This window comes from Lactuca sativa, chromosome 8 (assembly GCF_002870075.4).
Source record: "Lactuca sativa cultivar Salinas chromosome 8, Lsat_Salinas_v11, whole genome shotgun sequence".
NCBI lineage: Eukaryota > Viridiplantae > Streptophyta > Magnoliopsida > Asterales > Asteraceae > Lactuca > Lactuca sativa.
The window spans coordinates 24,542,472-24,558,683 of NC_056630.2; the positions used below are offsets into that span (position 1 = coordinate 24,542,472).

The 16,212-nt window shown below is 34.4% G+C and overlaps 1 protein-coding gene across 1 annotated transcript; it reads left to right on the top strand.

Annotated features, from left to right (window-relative positions):
• The first annotated feature begins 5,530 nt into the window (after positions 1 to 5,530).
• On the top strand, positions 5,531 to 6,139 carry LOC111888955 (uncharacterized). The gene is made up of 2 exons (XM_023885086.1): positions 5,531 to 5,803; positions 5,867 to 6,139. Exons 1-2 carry the CDS (start codon positions 5,531 to 5,533, stop codon positions 6,137 to 6,139), a joined length of 546 nt encoding a protein of 181 aa, XP_023740854.1.
• The last annotated feature ends 10,073 nt before the right edge of the window (positions 6,140 to 16,212 follow it).

The window sequence follows — 16,212 nt, forward strand, 5'->3', positions numbered from 1 at the left end:
TTGTATTTTTTTTTTGTATCTGTAGTTGTTCTGAATTTATAGCAAGTCCAATCCGAAAAAATAAAATAAAAATAAAATCACAATATATATATTTGAACTTTTTAATAAAATAAAGTTTAGTAATTTATAAATTAAGTGAAATATTATATAAAGAGATAAAGACTCTATAAAAAGGAAAATTACAAAAATGTCAACCGAGTTTGTGAAAAATATGTAATTTGGTTTCAGCCGACATTTCTTTTAGCTACCGTTTTTTTTTTTTTTTTTTTTTTTTTTTTTTTTTTTTTTTTTTTTTTTTTTTTTTTAAACAAACTTTGTGGATTGTTGGCATGGTTTTAAATGGTCAATTTTAGCATTTTAAGTCAATTTCATGATTCTTTTGCTTCAAATTGATTTAATAATCGATGTATGATTTTCATGAAATATACAAACTTTTTGTCGTGTATGTCATGTATGACAATTTAATTTTTTTTGTTCAGGTGATATTTCTTAAAAATCATATTGATTATCTGTAAGATATTAAATTGTTATAATTTAACATAAAAGTGCTTGAATGTTTAACTTGCTTTGTTAAATGTAGTAAAATTGCTAGTACATTATTGTTAAATTATGTGCTTATTAATGATGTGTTTACTATTCGCTAATTGTATTTGAGCAATTTTGAACGGCATATATTATTAAAACATTCAAGTTCATAAAGAAACCAGACGAATTCTGATGCATTGCGCAGCGAAGATTAAAAATATATTGTTAAAATATTGAAAAATATATGTTTAAAATGGTTATGTTATTGCCATTAACTTTGAGCTAATAAAGATCTAAAGCAACAAGATGATTTTGATTCTTGTTTTTAACAATTTTGGGAATGGAAACGGAACACCCTTTTGGTCCTCTTCGAAAAACACCTTCCTTTTTTGAACCCATTTTTAAAGATATAAACTATAAAATCGAAATCAGAAAATTAAATTTTAGAGTTCGAAGAATTTTAAAAAAACTAAAAAAGAAAGAAGCAAAATCATTTTTCTTTATAAAACAAAAAATAAAGAACTTTTAAAAGGAAATAAAATTCCATTATTTATACCGAGAGAAATAATATATATATATATATATATATATATATATATATATATATATATATATATATATATATATATATATATATATATATATATATATATATATATATATATATATATAGTCTCTATTATTTTGAACAATAATATTTATTGACATCAACCCACATTCCTTATTAATAGAATTAAATATAATTATCTATTTAGTATTATTTTAACAATTATTATTATTGATTAATTATATTTTTACTTATGCGATCATTTTTTAATTTCAATAATGATGTTCATTTAAAATACAATTTTTTATAGCTAAATGTAATTTATAATTTGATGTTATTATCATTTAAAATTGTTATTCATTAATTTTAAACCACTTATTATTAATAATAAGTTAAATAAGACTTCTAAGAAGTATTTAATATTATTATTAAAATGTAAAACATACACTAAATAATAAAGTGATAAGATAGACAATTTGCATTTCAAAAGAGACTTGCATGGATAATATGACATATCCATGTAATTTAATTTTATTATTTATAATTATTGCTTATTAATTTTAAAACCGCTTGTTATTATTAATAAGTGAAAGAAACTTTTAAAAACACTTATTATTATAATTAAAATGTTAAAAACATACTAAAATATAAAGTGATAAGATACACAAATTGCATTTTAAAAAAGGCTTACATGGATAATATGAATCATAATTTTTAATAAATTATTGTTTTGAAGCAACATGAACATACAAGCATGTATATAATAGTTATATATATATATATATATATATATATATATATATATATATATATATATATATATATATATATATATATATCACCTTCCATACCATATGATCGATAACATAAATCTAATATAATTTACATTAAAATTTCAACCACAACATATAATGATATTCTTAAAATAATACTTAAGTCAAGAAAATACAAAAAAAATTAGTATATAATAAAACTTACAAATTAAAAACTTCAAGATAATAACATGACTCAAAAAATTGTTCAAAACGCTCAAACCAACACAAAAAACTTTAAACTTGTTTTCTTTGTGAATTTTGTATGTGATTTGTATTTATGTGTCTAATAAAAAAGATTGACATTTTTATAGTAGAGTATCAATTAATTGTTTATTAAATATATTATATAATTTATAAAACCTTTGAATTGTTAATCATTATTAAGAGACTTTTGAGTGTTATTCATTAAAATAAGAGGTTTCAAATGCATGAGGTGTTTGCAAATTTTTATGGGGGTTTCAAATGCATGAGGTTCAAGGAAAAATGTTAGCTTTATAAGTATGTATGATATTGGGAAGTTCTACTGGGGGATATCGCGGCGGTGGTGAAGTACTTTGAACTACACGGAAAAATCGATCCTTTTTGTAATTCATCCTTTATATCTCTGTTACCTAAATCAAAGACCCACAACAGTTAAAGGATTACCGCCCGATAAGCTTGATTGGGTGTATATACAAGATCATCGCAAAGATTCTAGCGGTGAGACTAAAACTCTTTATGGGACAATGCATTGATGAGGTACAAACAACATATGAGGCGGGGCGAAATATCCTTGATGGTCCACTTTTAGTGAATGAAATATGTGCTTGGTCGAAAAAGGTTAAGAAAAAAATTCTACTTTTAAAAGTAGATTTTGTAACAGCCCGGAATTCAGGTATAACCATTTAGCCCTTCATCTTTTCATATATGTCATGTTGGCCCTTTTGTGTTGGGGCGAGTATGCTGGGCGTACAAAGAGTACGCTGCACGTACTCGCGCGCTTAAATTGAACGCGTTGTCACCTGGGTACGCTGGGCGTACCTAAGGTTACGCTGGGCGTAACCGGTCCAGACCAAAACCCTAATATGGCTTGGTGGCTATAAAAGGAATGAGATGGCCTTGTCCATCAGCCACCATCCTTTAGAAAGAAACCCTAAGAGAGCTTTTCCTTCGTTTTTAGCTGGAGTGTGAGTATTCTAAGCCTCAAGGTGTCATTTCAAGGTAGCAAAAGAGAAGAGAAGTCCATTGTGGAGGCTAGAAGCTAGTAGACAAGTGTAGATCCGAGGATAACAAAGGTTGGAGCTTCTTCCTGAGGTAAAAAGTTCAGATCTTGCCTTGTAGTTCTTATGGTATGCTTCATGGACCAATTTCTAGGGTTTTGGTCCCAAAGATGGAGACTTTATGAGCAAGTAGTCTCCATTGGCTTAGATCTACCATATTCCTGGTCCATTTGAGTTGTATGTTTATAAAAATGTGATCTTGGACGTATATATTTAGCCATGCATGAGATCTAGATCTTTGGAGGTGAAAAGAAAGGTATTAGAGGGTGTAGGAGCCTTTACAGCCATGCCAAGGCTTAAAGGTTCCGACTTTATGGGTTAGGAGACCTAAAGAGAGCTAGATCTGGAAGTTAAAGGAGTGTCTTAACCATTTAAGACAAAGAAATATGGTATGGCTGAATCTGGGATTTACGCTGGGCGTAACTCCCAGTACGCGCAGCGTAAGGGGTTGCGACCCCCGATTGTGGTTCATCGATGTACGCCCCGCATACAGAAGCTGGTACGCCCCGCATACAGAAGCTGGTACGCCCCGCATACTGTGGTCTGTTGACTTTGTTGACTTTTAGGGTTTTGGTCAACATGTGGACTTTGAGTCAAGGAGGGGCGAAATGGTCTTTTACCCCTCTGTGAGAAAATGAAAAAGGTGTAGCCTAGTCTTGGAAGCCTATATTAATTAGAATGATATTTCGTTATGATTAGGCGGGGTTGGGTCTTCGTTTCAAGATTCGGAGATAGCGAGCATGTGAGATTCTAGACTTCCTGCGAGGTGAGTCTTCTCACTATACTGTACCTGGAAAGGTACCTATGTGTGACCGAAAGGTCGGGTATGTTATGAGTTGTATGCATTGTATGTGATTAAGTTAGTCGTTTATATGTGTTATGTATGCTATGCTTGATGTGGGTCGGAAGGCATTATGTTATGGGCCGGAAGGCATTTATGTTATGGGCCGGAAGGCATTGTGATGTGGACCGGAAGGTCGACGCGGGACCGAAAGGTTTACCGGGTTGGGACGGAAGTCCCCTGAGACACATGGACCGGAAGGTCATGGCCTGGAAAGGTGTATGTGTGTAAGTAGTATTTTGGGGAACTCACTAAGCATTTATGCTTACAGTTGTTGTGTTATGTGTTTTAGGTACTAGCGAGGACCGTGTGAAGGTGCCGGCGTGATCTGTACACACTGATGGAGGATTTATGATCTTAGGATTTATATGATTGTATTATGATATGATACATTGGATCTTTATGACTTGTTTTGGATGAAAACATGTTTTTAAGAAATGAAAAAATTGTTTTGAAAAATTACGTTGTTACAGATTTTGATAAAACTTTTGATTCCGTAAATTGGGAGTTTCTAAATAACAATCTAATTCAAATGGGTTTTGGCAAGAAATGGAGGGGATGGATCAAAGGCTGTTTAACATCCTCAAAAGCATCGGTTTTGATCAATGGAACTCCTACAAATGAGTTCATAACTTCTAAGGGAGTCCGCCAAGGGGATCCTTTGTCCCCATTTCTTTTTATCATAGCAATGGAAGGCTTAAATGTTGCAATGAAAGAAGCATGCGTGCATGGAATTTTTCAAGGGTTGCAATTACCGAATGGAGGCCCAACCATCTCACACTTGCTATATGCCGATGATGCTTTATTCATCGGATAATGGACCGAGCACAATATCAAGAATCTCGCAAGTGTTTTAAGATGTTTTCATGCATCTTCGGGTCTAAAAGTCAATTTCTATAAATCTAGAGTCTTTGTAGTGGGAGAAAATTCGGATGAAGTTGCCCGTTGGGCATCACCTCTTGGATGCGAACCATCAATTCTTCCATTTAACTATCTCAGGGTACCAGTGGGTGCCAACATGCGTCTTAAGAAACATTGGCAACCGGTGATTGAAAGATTTCAAAATAAACTTACCCATTGGAAATCGAAGACTTTATATTTTGGCGGGAGATTAACACTCATAAAGTTAGTCCTCGGGAACCTTCCTACATACTTCATGTCTCTTTTTTTTGCACCTACAGGTATCATTGACAAATTAGAAAAGTTGAGGCGTCGGTTCTTGTGGGGTGGTTCAGAAGGTCAGTCTAAGATTCATTGGGTATCTTGGAATATAATCATTGCTAACAAGACAGCAGGGGGCCTAGGAGTTGGATCGATAAAGGCTTTCAATACTGCTTTGATCATTAAATGGTGGTGGAGGTTCAGATCGGAACCTGAGTCGACTTGGGCAAAAGCAATTTCAAGTATGCATAATCTGGCGGGCAAACTGGGCCATGTCTTTTCTTTAAAAACTCTGACCGGGGTTTGGAATAATATTGCGTGCTCATAAAAGGATTTGGATAAATGCGGAATTACTCTTGGGATGGTGCTTAAAAATCAATCAATGAATGGGGGAGTGGATTGGAGATGTCCTCTCACAACCACAGGAGACTATCAGGTCAATGCTTTGAGGAAAAAATTGGATAATTGCATTCCCGTTAATATTGGAAGATTTGAATGGGTGAAAGAGGTCCCGATTAAAGTAAATACTTTTATATGGCGTGCAAAACAGGGTCGGATTCCAAGTACAGAAGCCCTAGCGACAAGAGGGGTCAATGTGAATTCTACAACCTGTTGTCAATGCGGTGATGAGGAGGAATCACCGGACCATGTGCTGGTTCAATGCTCGCATGCTTAAACGATATGGAACTGGATTTTAAAATGGTGTAATGTCCAACAGACAAACTTTTCCTCAATTCATGGTGTTCTTGATTTTGCTTCAAATTGGGGTAATTGGCCAAAAAAAAGAAGGAGGTTGCTAGGCATCTGTTATGCAGTTGTTTGGAACATTTGGAAATCACGGAATGAACGGGTGTTTAACAAAAAAAGGATGCATCCATCTAAAGTGGAAGATCTTATTATTTCTACAATGTACTCTTGGGAGAAATACAGGGGCAAAACTGAAGCGATTAGATGGTCTGAATGGTGTTTAAACCCTTTTATTGGGTTGTAGTTCATCTTGTTTCCATTACATCTGTTTCAATTTTCATTGTATGTTTTTCCTAGCATCTTGTTGGGGGAGTTCCTCTTTATTAATATATATATATATATATATATATATATATATATATATATATATATATATCGTTTGCTGGTTCAAAAAAAAATATATTCTTAAAACAAACAAAAAGCTTGCAAAAAAACCAATCACAAATTCATAGGGTATTGAAGCTCAACATTCCAATCTCTTGATTCCTAACACAATACCAATTAAATGAATACAATTTAACGGTATCAACAACAAGGGTGGACGCAAGATTTTACAGTAGGGGTTGCACAGTAGTAGAAAAAATAAATATTTCGAAAATTTTCTATTACGGCCGGAAAAATTAGGGGTTGCCGATGCCACCATGGATCCCCTCTAGATCTGCCCTTGATCAACAAGAGTGTCTTTTTATACTTTTTAGTACAAAAGACCATCACATTTCTATAATCCCTTAAGACCCTTAACGTAGTTATAACAATAGATAGAATCTTCTCTTTCTGTCTCCCTTGTATCAAGAAAGCATCCATCAATTATACACCTTATGTAACGAACCAAAAGAAGACATATATAAATCTTCCCACCCCCAGTATGACTCTAAAGTCGTTTCACTGACTCAAATTACTAAAATCAATGTACAAAATACTAAAAGAGATAAAAATACTTTTAATTGTATTCTTCCAGAAGTTTAAGAACTTTGTAAGTAAAGTAACTATTTTTTTAATTCTCCTACAACTAATATAAATTAAAACTACATAATCAAACAATTAAACTGAAACAATCTAAATAACAACCAAGCCCATAAAACCACCTAAACTTTTTGTTTATCAGTCACAAAACTTAAAATATATAAACTTTATAAGTATTTAAAGAAGTAATTGACTTTGACAATGAGAATAATTTGTAATAAAACATTCAAAGATGAATAGACCGAGAGATTTGGAGTATTGTTTGCAAATGTTGCATCAGTTCAAGGTTTATGCACAAATTTGTGAGAATCTAAACTTAAAAAATAGTTAAAAAGATTAATAAACTTAGAGATTTTGAGTTGTTACTTGGTTCTTGATTCATCGCCTCACTGATTTATGAAGTATCACGATTGCAAAAGTGGATATTGACATGCCGCTAAGTATTCTCTGACGTTTTTGTTTTTGACTCCAAGTAATTATCTTTTGTTTTGCCGCTTGATTATGATAACAAATCAAACAAAAAAATCTCTACAATAAATAATTAAGGTATGAAAAAGATGGGGTCCTAAAACTTTGGAGGCCCTGAATCATTGTCCAAGCTGACTCCTCATTAGCAAGGTCATGCTACTCATTAGCTCTGTAAAATTATGTTTAGCTAAAGCTTTTTAAATGATTTAAGACTTGAATTGCATGATCATTTTTCGGATCTTAAAGTGTTTTGTTCTATAATTTTACACATGCTTCCATTTAGTAGTTGAATTGCATTTCGAATTTGATACTTTGGTTGTCATAATAGAGCATTAGACTCCTTTGTGAAACCTATTTTGATACATTTCTATGTGGTCGAATTTTTCCTTTGTACGACTATGTTGATATAGTTTAGGGTTAGGTTCTCATTTGCTTAATTATGATTATTTAAACCAATTTTTGCTTATTAAATGGATATAAATTATGTGTTGTTTAATCGTAAGTAATTGTTTGAGATCCCCTGATGAGTTTATTTTTGAAAATTAGGTTGTGGCGAGTAAAACCATGTGTGAACACCGCCCCATAATGCAACATCTAGTTTCAAGATGTTTCTATTTTGGGATTGTGGGCCGTAATTCGATCATGTAAAGGCATTGGTATTCAAGGAAATAAATTTTAGATCCTATTGGATGTTGATAGTCATGATTATGAAATCCAAGCCCTTGATTCGTGTTCTGGAACCAAAAGGATGAAATGGGGAAAGTGATGTTTCAAACATCTTTCATGAATTAAGGAATTTAGTTCGACATGATTTAAGTAAAAAGTAAGTGGATAGAATTGTGGAGCTTGTCAATACCTTCGTGTAGATATAAAGATCGCCAAAAACGGAGTTGAAACGAAGGAATTACGACTGTTTGAAGTTGGAATGAATTTGGGTGAAAACCCACCGCCACGAGGTGGCAACTGGAGTAGCCCAAGCCCATGATTTTAGGGGTTTCAAGGTATTTAAAGGCAAGGATTCATGTTTTATGGTATTTGCTTAGCCTATATCACATCTAGAACTCTTTAGGAGAAACCTTAGCCTCCATCTTCAAGATTTGAGCTCCTTATCCATCTTCTCTCCTCTTTTAGATGTTTTTGCTTATGTTTTGATGAAGCTTGAAGATCAAGAAGGTTCTTTTGGTTGAAAGGAATGTTGTTGCAAGTTTAGATCCATCAAAGTTACTTCATTTATGGACTATTATCAGTATAAAGTTCTTATCTTGCTCTTTAGTTCTTTAGATCTCTTTATTTATGAGTTTTGGAATTTTTTGGTCCATTTTATGGGTAAACTTAGAGTTGAGTGGACTCCAACATCTTTTGATTAGTTTGGAATACTTCTTAGACCTCATGGCATATGAAATTTATGATCTTTTGCCTCCCTTTTAGCCATGTAAGTTATCTTGGTCCTTTAGGTCATTTTGGTGCATTAAGGTTTAGATCTTGAAAGTTTGTGACATTGTTATGGATAAAGTTGGAAACTTTATCCATCTAAACATCATATTGATTTAGATATGAAGGTTGGAGACTTGAACTTAATGGATTAAGTTGAGAAAGATGCATTTTTGGTCCCTTTTGAGACTTAAAGACTAGATCTTGGTTGTTTGGACCATCCTAATGGACGTGACCACGACGTGCAAAGGAATTACCACGATGTAGGGGTCATCTAAGTTGATTTGACTATTGAATATGAACATTGACTTTTGACAAGTTTGACTTTCGGTCAAACTTAGGTAGAATTGAGTATTTGACTAAGGGTCGGTCTAGGTTTGGCTTTAGGAAGCTTGGGTTGGTTGTTCTGTTGCTGAGGTAGTTGTTGAGCTTCTATTGAGTAGTGCAGGTGAGTCTTCTCACTATACTGTGTATGATACTAGTTGTCTTTGTGACTCTTGCATTTGTATGTTAGGTTGGACCCATTTGCATGTTGTGTTGGGCTGGGCCTATATGTTGAGTTGGGTCCATTTGCATGTTGGGTTGGAACCATATATATATATATATATATATATATATATATATATATATATATATATATATATATATATATATATATATATAGGGCTAGGTTATAATGTGGATGGATAACTATTGTGTGGACATGTGGATAATGCTATTTTATGAAAATTACTAAGAGAATATATTGTTTAGTAATGTGAATACATTCAATCTCACAGAACTATTGTTATTTTAATGGATTCTCACCAATTATAAGTCATTTTTGTTCTCATTCATTGTTTTTTTTTTTTTTTTTTTTTTTTTTTTTTTAATTCTTACAGAATACGTCTCATTAAACATCCTGATAACATTCTGACAGAATGAGAATAATTAAATTATAGGCGATTTAATTAGTGAAAATGCATAATAATTAAAATAATTATATAAGATTGAACGTATTCATATTATCAAACAACATATTTTCTTTGTAATTCTCACAGAATAGCATTATCCACATGACCACACAATAGATGTCAATCCACATTTGAACCTAGCTCTCTCTCTCTCTCTCTCTCTCTCTATATATATATATATATATATATATATATATATATTGTACATTGTATTTTGGGGAAATCACTAAGCTTTGTGCTTACGGTTTGTGGTTTAAATGTTTTCAGAATTTGTTTCATTTGTGGAGCATAGTTAAACCTGACGTTTTTTGTGGTTTAAATATTTTTATTTTTGGTTTGATTTGGTCGTGTAACAAGACTTAGTGATTGTTATGATTTTTCCTTCTATACTTTCTGTTTTGGTTGTCTGATATGCAGAAAAATCCTGAGAGAAATGATAGAGAGTTAGAGATACGAGAGTGTACGAGTTAACCCGAGTCGTTTAGAACAAAGAATCAAGACCCATGATTTTTAGGTGCGGGGTTATATTTGTGAGTGGAGCAAGTTAAACAATGAGAGATGAGGTTGATGAACTCTTGTGAAAGAGTTTCATGTTTTTATATGATCAAGTTGCATTATACTTGATTAGAAGATCAATTATGTGACGTCCGGTATACACAACGTGGACTATAGATCCATGTCGTGAACCCAACACACATTGCGATTTCAGAATCCTTTGTTTTGCGACAACATGTCATGTACTCATACACCACAACGTGGAATGTAGAAGTTAGAATACTCTTTTTCTCCACACCATGCAATGTGGCGTATGCTTTCCCACATTGATCTATTATGCTTTGAAGATTTTCTACACAATATTTGTTGAAGATTAGAAGTCTCAGATTCATATTTTGACCGACACATTTACATATCTCACTTGTTGAAAATCCAAGTTCCATTCTCCATAATTGAAGACGTCCATTTTCAAGATGTTCGAAGTTTATCCACATGTGAAGAACAAGTTTTTGCGTAAGTGTGGGGTTGCCACATAATGAAGAGAAAATCATTTTGAAGCATATTTACTGAAAAGAAGAGTGGGAATGGTCTTACACATTACAAAGAGACAATGCCCACCTATTTCAATCTTAGAATATTCTTTGAGAAGACACCACGACGTGGACGTCATCAACACGTCGTGGAAAAATATTAATCGCGACTGAGTCTGACTACACCACGACATGGCATCCTTAAACCATGTCGTAGCAACATTATTTTGCTCGACCCTGATGACCATTTTCTCTACACCACGACGTGGCGTTGCTTTCCCACATCGTGGCAGAGGTTCAACACATTTTTCAAGAATGGTTATTTGCTTTCATTCAATCCGGCACATTTTCATTCACAGGGGAGTCTGTTCATTTTCTCCCTTTTATTACTTTATATTATTTTATGCATACAATGAGGACATTGTATGTAATAAGTGTGGGGTAGGGGGCGAAAAAGTAAATTGCTAGAAAATTTTAAAATTTAAAATTTTGAAAAATTTAGAAATAGATTTGAAATAATAATCTAAAAAATTAAATCTAGTAATAAATTAAAAAACTTAAGTTGCTAGTGTTGCATTGGATGATCCGATGCGAGCTCAAATGTTTAATTGAACCAACATATGGTATAGTATATTTGTGGCTTCCCATTCCTAGTGAAAAGCCATGAGATATGAAAGGTAATCTGGTAGTTTATATGGCATAATAAGTTTTGCAGCATGTACCTAAAATCTATCCAGGAGAGCTTTTGTAGTCATTGCACTTAGACTAGTATTTCTAACCAATAATTGTTGAAGTTAAGCTCCCTTGCTTAAGAATTGAAGAATTGAGGAGTTGACAAAGTATAAATTCAAAGATCAAAAATTCTGAAGAATCAAAAAGTTGAAGATACCAAAAATCAAACAAAAAGGTGGTGAATTGAAAGAAATAAAAGATCAATTATTCAAAGAAGTGATGAATTCCATAGAGCTCCATTGTGGTATCAAAAGTTGTAATTTCTAGATTATGTATGTTTGGGTAGCTTAACCAAAAATACCTTGAGGTTAAGAAAGATTTCTGAGGATTGATTCAAAGGGTTGCAGAAATGAGTGTCGTATAAGCTAAGGGGTGAAGGTTCATAAGGATTGTGAGTAACTAGGATTGGGGAAGTTGTTAGGTTTTTAGACTCAAATATATGCATTGAGGTCTTGGTATAATGGCTTAGTTCAAAATGGATTGTTCTATCTTCTATGTGATATTGGTGATGAAAGTTTAAGTTAAAATTAATGAGTTTTGCTTAACGAAAAGCAAAAGATAAGTGTGGGGTATTTGATATTGCCATATTTATACACATTTTTAGGTAATATTTGAATGCATTTTGATTAATATTTTGGTTATATGCATAGATAAGTGATACTTATGAGATTAAATTGTATTTTGCAGCCAAAAGGAGCAATCTTGAAGAACAAGGACTAAAAGCGACAAGTGATGGAACCTTGGAGGCTTGGAAAATTAAAGAAAAGAAAAATCTATGAAAAAAGTTGAAGCCACATTGTGGACTTCTGTAACATCCGAATCATGAGGTATAAAATATTGGTCTTTGCACTTGGAAGAGGCTCACAACATGAGCCATAGTGGCCATGTTGTGAGTAGGGCAGTTGACTCTTGACCCACGTCCTCGAACCTTACAACGTGAGGCATTAGTTCTCACGACGTGAGCCAGACCTAATGCCCCCAAACCCTAAAAATTGGGTATAAAACAGAATGAGGAGGCTAGGGTCGCCCATCCTCAGCCTCTTTCACTCTCAAGTCACTGAAAACCCTAAATTTGATCCTTTTGAGCCCCTTGAATAATTTTTGGAGGTTTTGGTGTTAATGGTGTTTTTTTCTTTGAAAAAGAAGAAGAAGCTCTTGTGGTGACCCATTTTGGCAAGATAAGCACATATTTGGGGACTAGCTGAACTTGTGAGCTCCAGTAAGGTATAAAGATCCTACCTTTTCACTTAAGGTTGCTAGATCTAGGTTTTAGCTACTTTTCTTTTGCATGAGATCTTGGCTTATCAAGCATGAGGTTCATAAAGTTAGCAACTTTATGAACCAATGAGTCATTTGCTATATTAGAACCCCTGGATCTGGACTTAGGTACATGTTATGGCCCCCAAGCTTAAATCTTTATGATTATATCAACTTTTGACCTAGCTAGTGATTAAATCATGCATTGGACATGCATGGCAGAAAATATATGATTTTTATGGTCTTTTGGACCAGATAAGGTATTCTAGAAAGTCCCAACGCTCGTCTTAAAGGATTAAGAGCTTAATGCTCACAGAATAGTTCTCACGACGTGAGCATGACGATGTCCCCAGTCTGAGAACCCGAGATGAGTAAAACGGGTTGACTCGCTGTGTCGAACCAAGCTGAGTTGACTCTCACGACGTGAGACCAGGAAGCTCACGACATGAGGATAGAAGGATAAGGAAGGTTGGGCCATTTCCTTGGACTATGCTACTATGGTCCTATTGGATTATTCTTTTGGGGCTGATAGTGGACTAAGTCACTTGTTGGACCTGATGAAGGGTCCATTCTAGGAGTCGGGCCTAATTTAGAAAATTGGGCCATAAGTAGGCCGTTAATGGGCTTGGGCCAAGCCATAAAGAATTACGCTTCATGATATGGACTTGGGCTTAGGTCACGAACCAAACTAGATCAGGGGAAAATGGTCATTTTACCCTAAGACGAATTATTGGATTTTAACTAAGTATTAATTGTGATAATGATAGCCGGGGAGTCGCAGAAGCAGCCGTTAGAGATTCCTTACCAAGAGATTCAATTTTCAGTTTTGCGAGGTGAGTCCTCTTCCAATAGGAACGGGTCTAAGGCACCAAGGCCGACCCGTTTATGTATGTTAGCATTGCCGGGGTTAGCCCGATTTAGCTATATGTTTCCGGACTTCGGTCTGATGCCGGGGAAAGCCCCAGGAAGGTCTAGATTATATGTTATGTGTTCCGGACTCCAGTCCGATGCCGGGGCAAGCCTGAGGAACGTTTATGTGTTTATGTTATATGTTTATGTGTTATCTGTCTATTGCTATGTTATATGTATACCGGACTTCGGTCCGATGCCGGGCGGGGCCCGATGTAGCGGGTAAGGCCCAATGTATGTTACTATGTGATTATGTGTATGGTATGTGGTAGTTTGGGGAGACTCACTAAGCTTCGTGCTTACGGTTTTCAGATTTGGGTTCAGGTACTTCCGCTAGCAAGGGGAAGAGCTCGGGATGACTGCATGACACACACCACAACTTTTAGCCTGGGATGTTTAGACTCTGATATTTGGCACATGATTTTGACACAATAGTTTATTATGATGATTGGGATATATTACATATGGTTTTTGTGAAATGACAAGTGGTATTTATGGTTTTTATTAATCATCAAACGAAATTTTTGGACCGTATTTTTGGGATGTTTCAACTTCACTTACATGACGTGGCATGGACAATTCTGGAAGATGAGTACACGGGAAGTCAGAATCCTTACCCGATAAGTATACATTCAAATTCACGACGTGAATCTCTAGTACATGACGTGGAGTTCAAAAAACCACGAAACTATATATATCCTTGATGTTTACATATTGAGGAAGTTGGCGAGACATTAAAGGGTTCGGAATACGAATTCCAGAGGAGAATTAGGCAGAGAAATCAAGCATAACGTCCAAGGAAGGAGGAGAAGTTAAAGATCATAACTTTGTTCTTAATTTGGTACAATTACTATGTTCTTATTAATGAAGATTGTGTTTTTGATTGTTGCTATGAGTAGCAAAATCTAGCTGCTTCTGTTTAGCTAGATGAAGTTGGAACTCATGATTTAGTTATTTTATCATGGATTTTCTAGTTGGTATTAAGCTTGTGCTTTATTGTTTATACCTAGCATGCTAAAATTTGATATTTAGATTGCTTTAATTCATATTTTTTGTAGTTAGTGAACATTAACATGCATGAATTTGATTACCTAGTAATGTAGTGACCATTAGATTATTAGAGCTATGATCGAATCAATCTTAGTTAAGTAATTAAAGTATTAAAATTTAGATGTGCTGGAGAGCATATTTGGTGACTACAATTATGTTTGTTAAATCAATCTTACAAAGCTCCATTCATAATTAATAATTGATTCTGTGTTAAATTATGTGTGACCATGCATAACTTTACATGAATTGATTCAACATTAGTAAATTTGGACTTAAATTGCTAAAAATATATTAATTCGTAACCAAATTGAATTATCCATAGATAATAGCTAATCATTGAGGAAAACCGGATTCGAACTAAACATAAGTGATTTTAATTGATTGAATAGTTTTTAAGAATTTAAGCTTGTCTAAACTTGCAAAATTAGATAAAAAACCATTTTACTTTTGCTTAGAATTTTAGGTTAGTTTAATAGTAAGTAGGTTAATTACTTAATTCCATTCTCTGAGATCGATACCTAACTATTTATGCTATACTATTTGTGAAAAGGTACACTGCCTTAGTCGAATAACTAGTTATATAGTAGGTAGAATTAGGTGTAGCTATTTGCAAACATCAAGTTTTTGGCGCTGTTGCTGGGGAACGGCTAATTCATTTAGGAATTTATTTGCTTTAAGTTAATCGATCCATTTTGTGGGGTAAAACTTGCAAAAGTTAAGTTTTTTGCATTAGTTTTTTTAGTACCGAACTCACTACCCACGACATGAACTCAGTTGTTTCATGTTTTTGTTTTGATTTTTTGCGACAACACGACGTGGTGCCCTTTACCACGTCGTGGTGAGCAGTCAGTAAGCATTTTTAATTAGTTTTTGTTCAGTTTTATGTTTTTATTTTTGTTTTTCTTGCAGTAGTTCATGACCCGTGAATCCAACACACCTTTGATACCACCGATCCCAATTACAATCGGGCGCTTGATTTTCGTTTGGGGTTGTGTACTGCGAGTGTAGCCTTAGGGAGTTTGCATGGCGCATGAGACTTTACATCGAAGAGGAGACAAAATCAGCATATTTTGTGCTATTTTTACAAGGTTGTTGTAGCACCTAGTTCTTGGTACGTATTCCTTTTATTTTTATATCAAAGTGTTTTGCATTTTTGGCCTTGGACTCGGTGAGTTGAAGGACCAACTCGTCGAGTAGAAGCAGGACGGAATGCGGGACTTAAGTGATGGACTCGACGAGTCGGGTCCCGGACTCGATGAGTAGGCCCTGGCTGGACAAAAACCCTAATCTGAGGGTTTGCACCCTATTTAAGCAACCTTATACAACCTCCATTGTCCCTTATGCACCCAGAAACCCTCTATAGAAAACCCTAGCCATTGTTGAAGCAATCTAAGTCATTTTGGTGGATTTTGGTGTTGGTGGTCTTAAGAAGGGAGGAGAAGAGCTTGAGGAAACAAGAGGAGACCAGAAGGGTTCGAGTTTGTGCTACATTTTCTGTCCTCAGAAGGTATAAAGTTGCTAACTTGCTT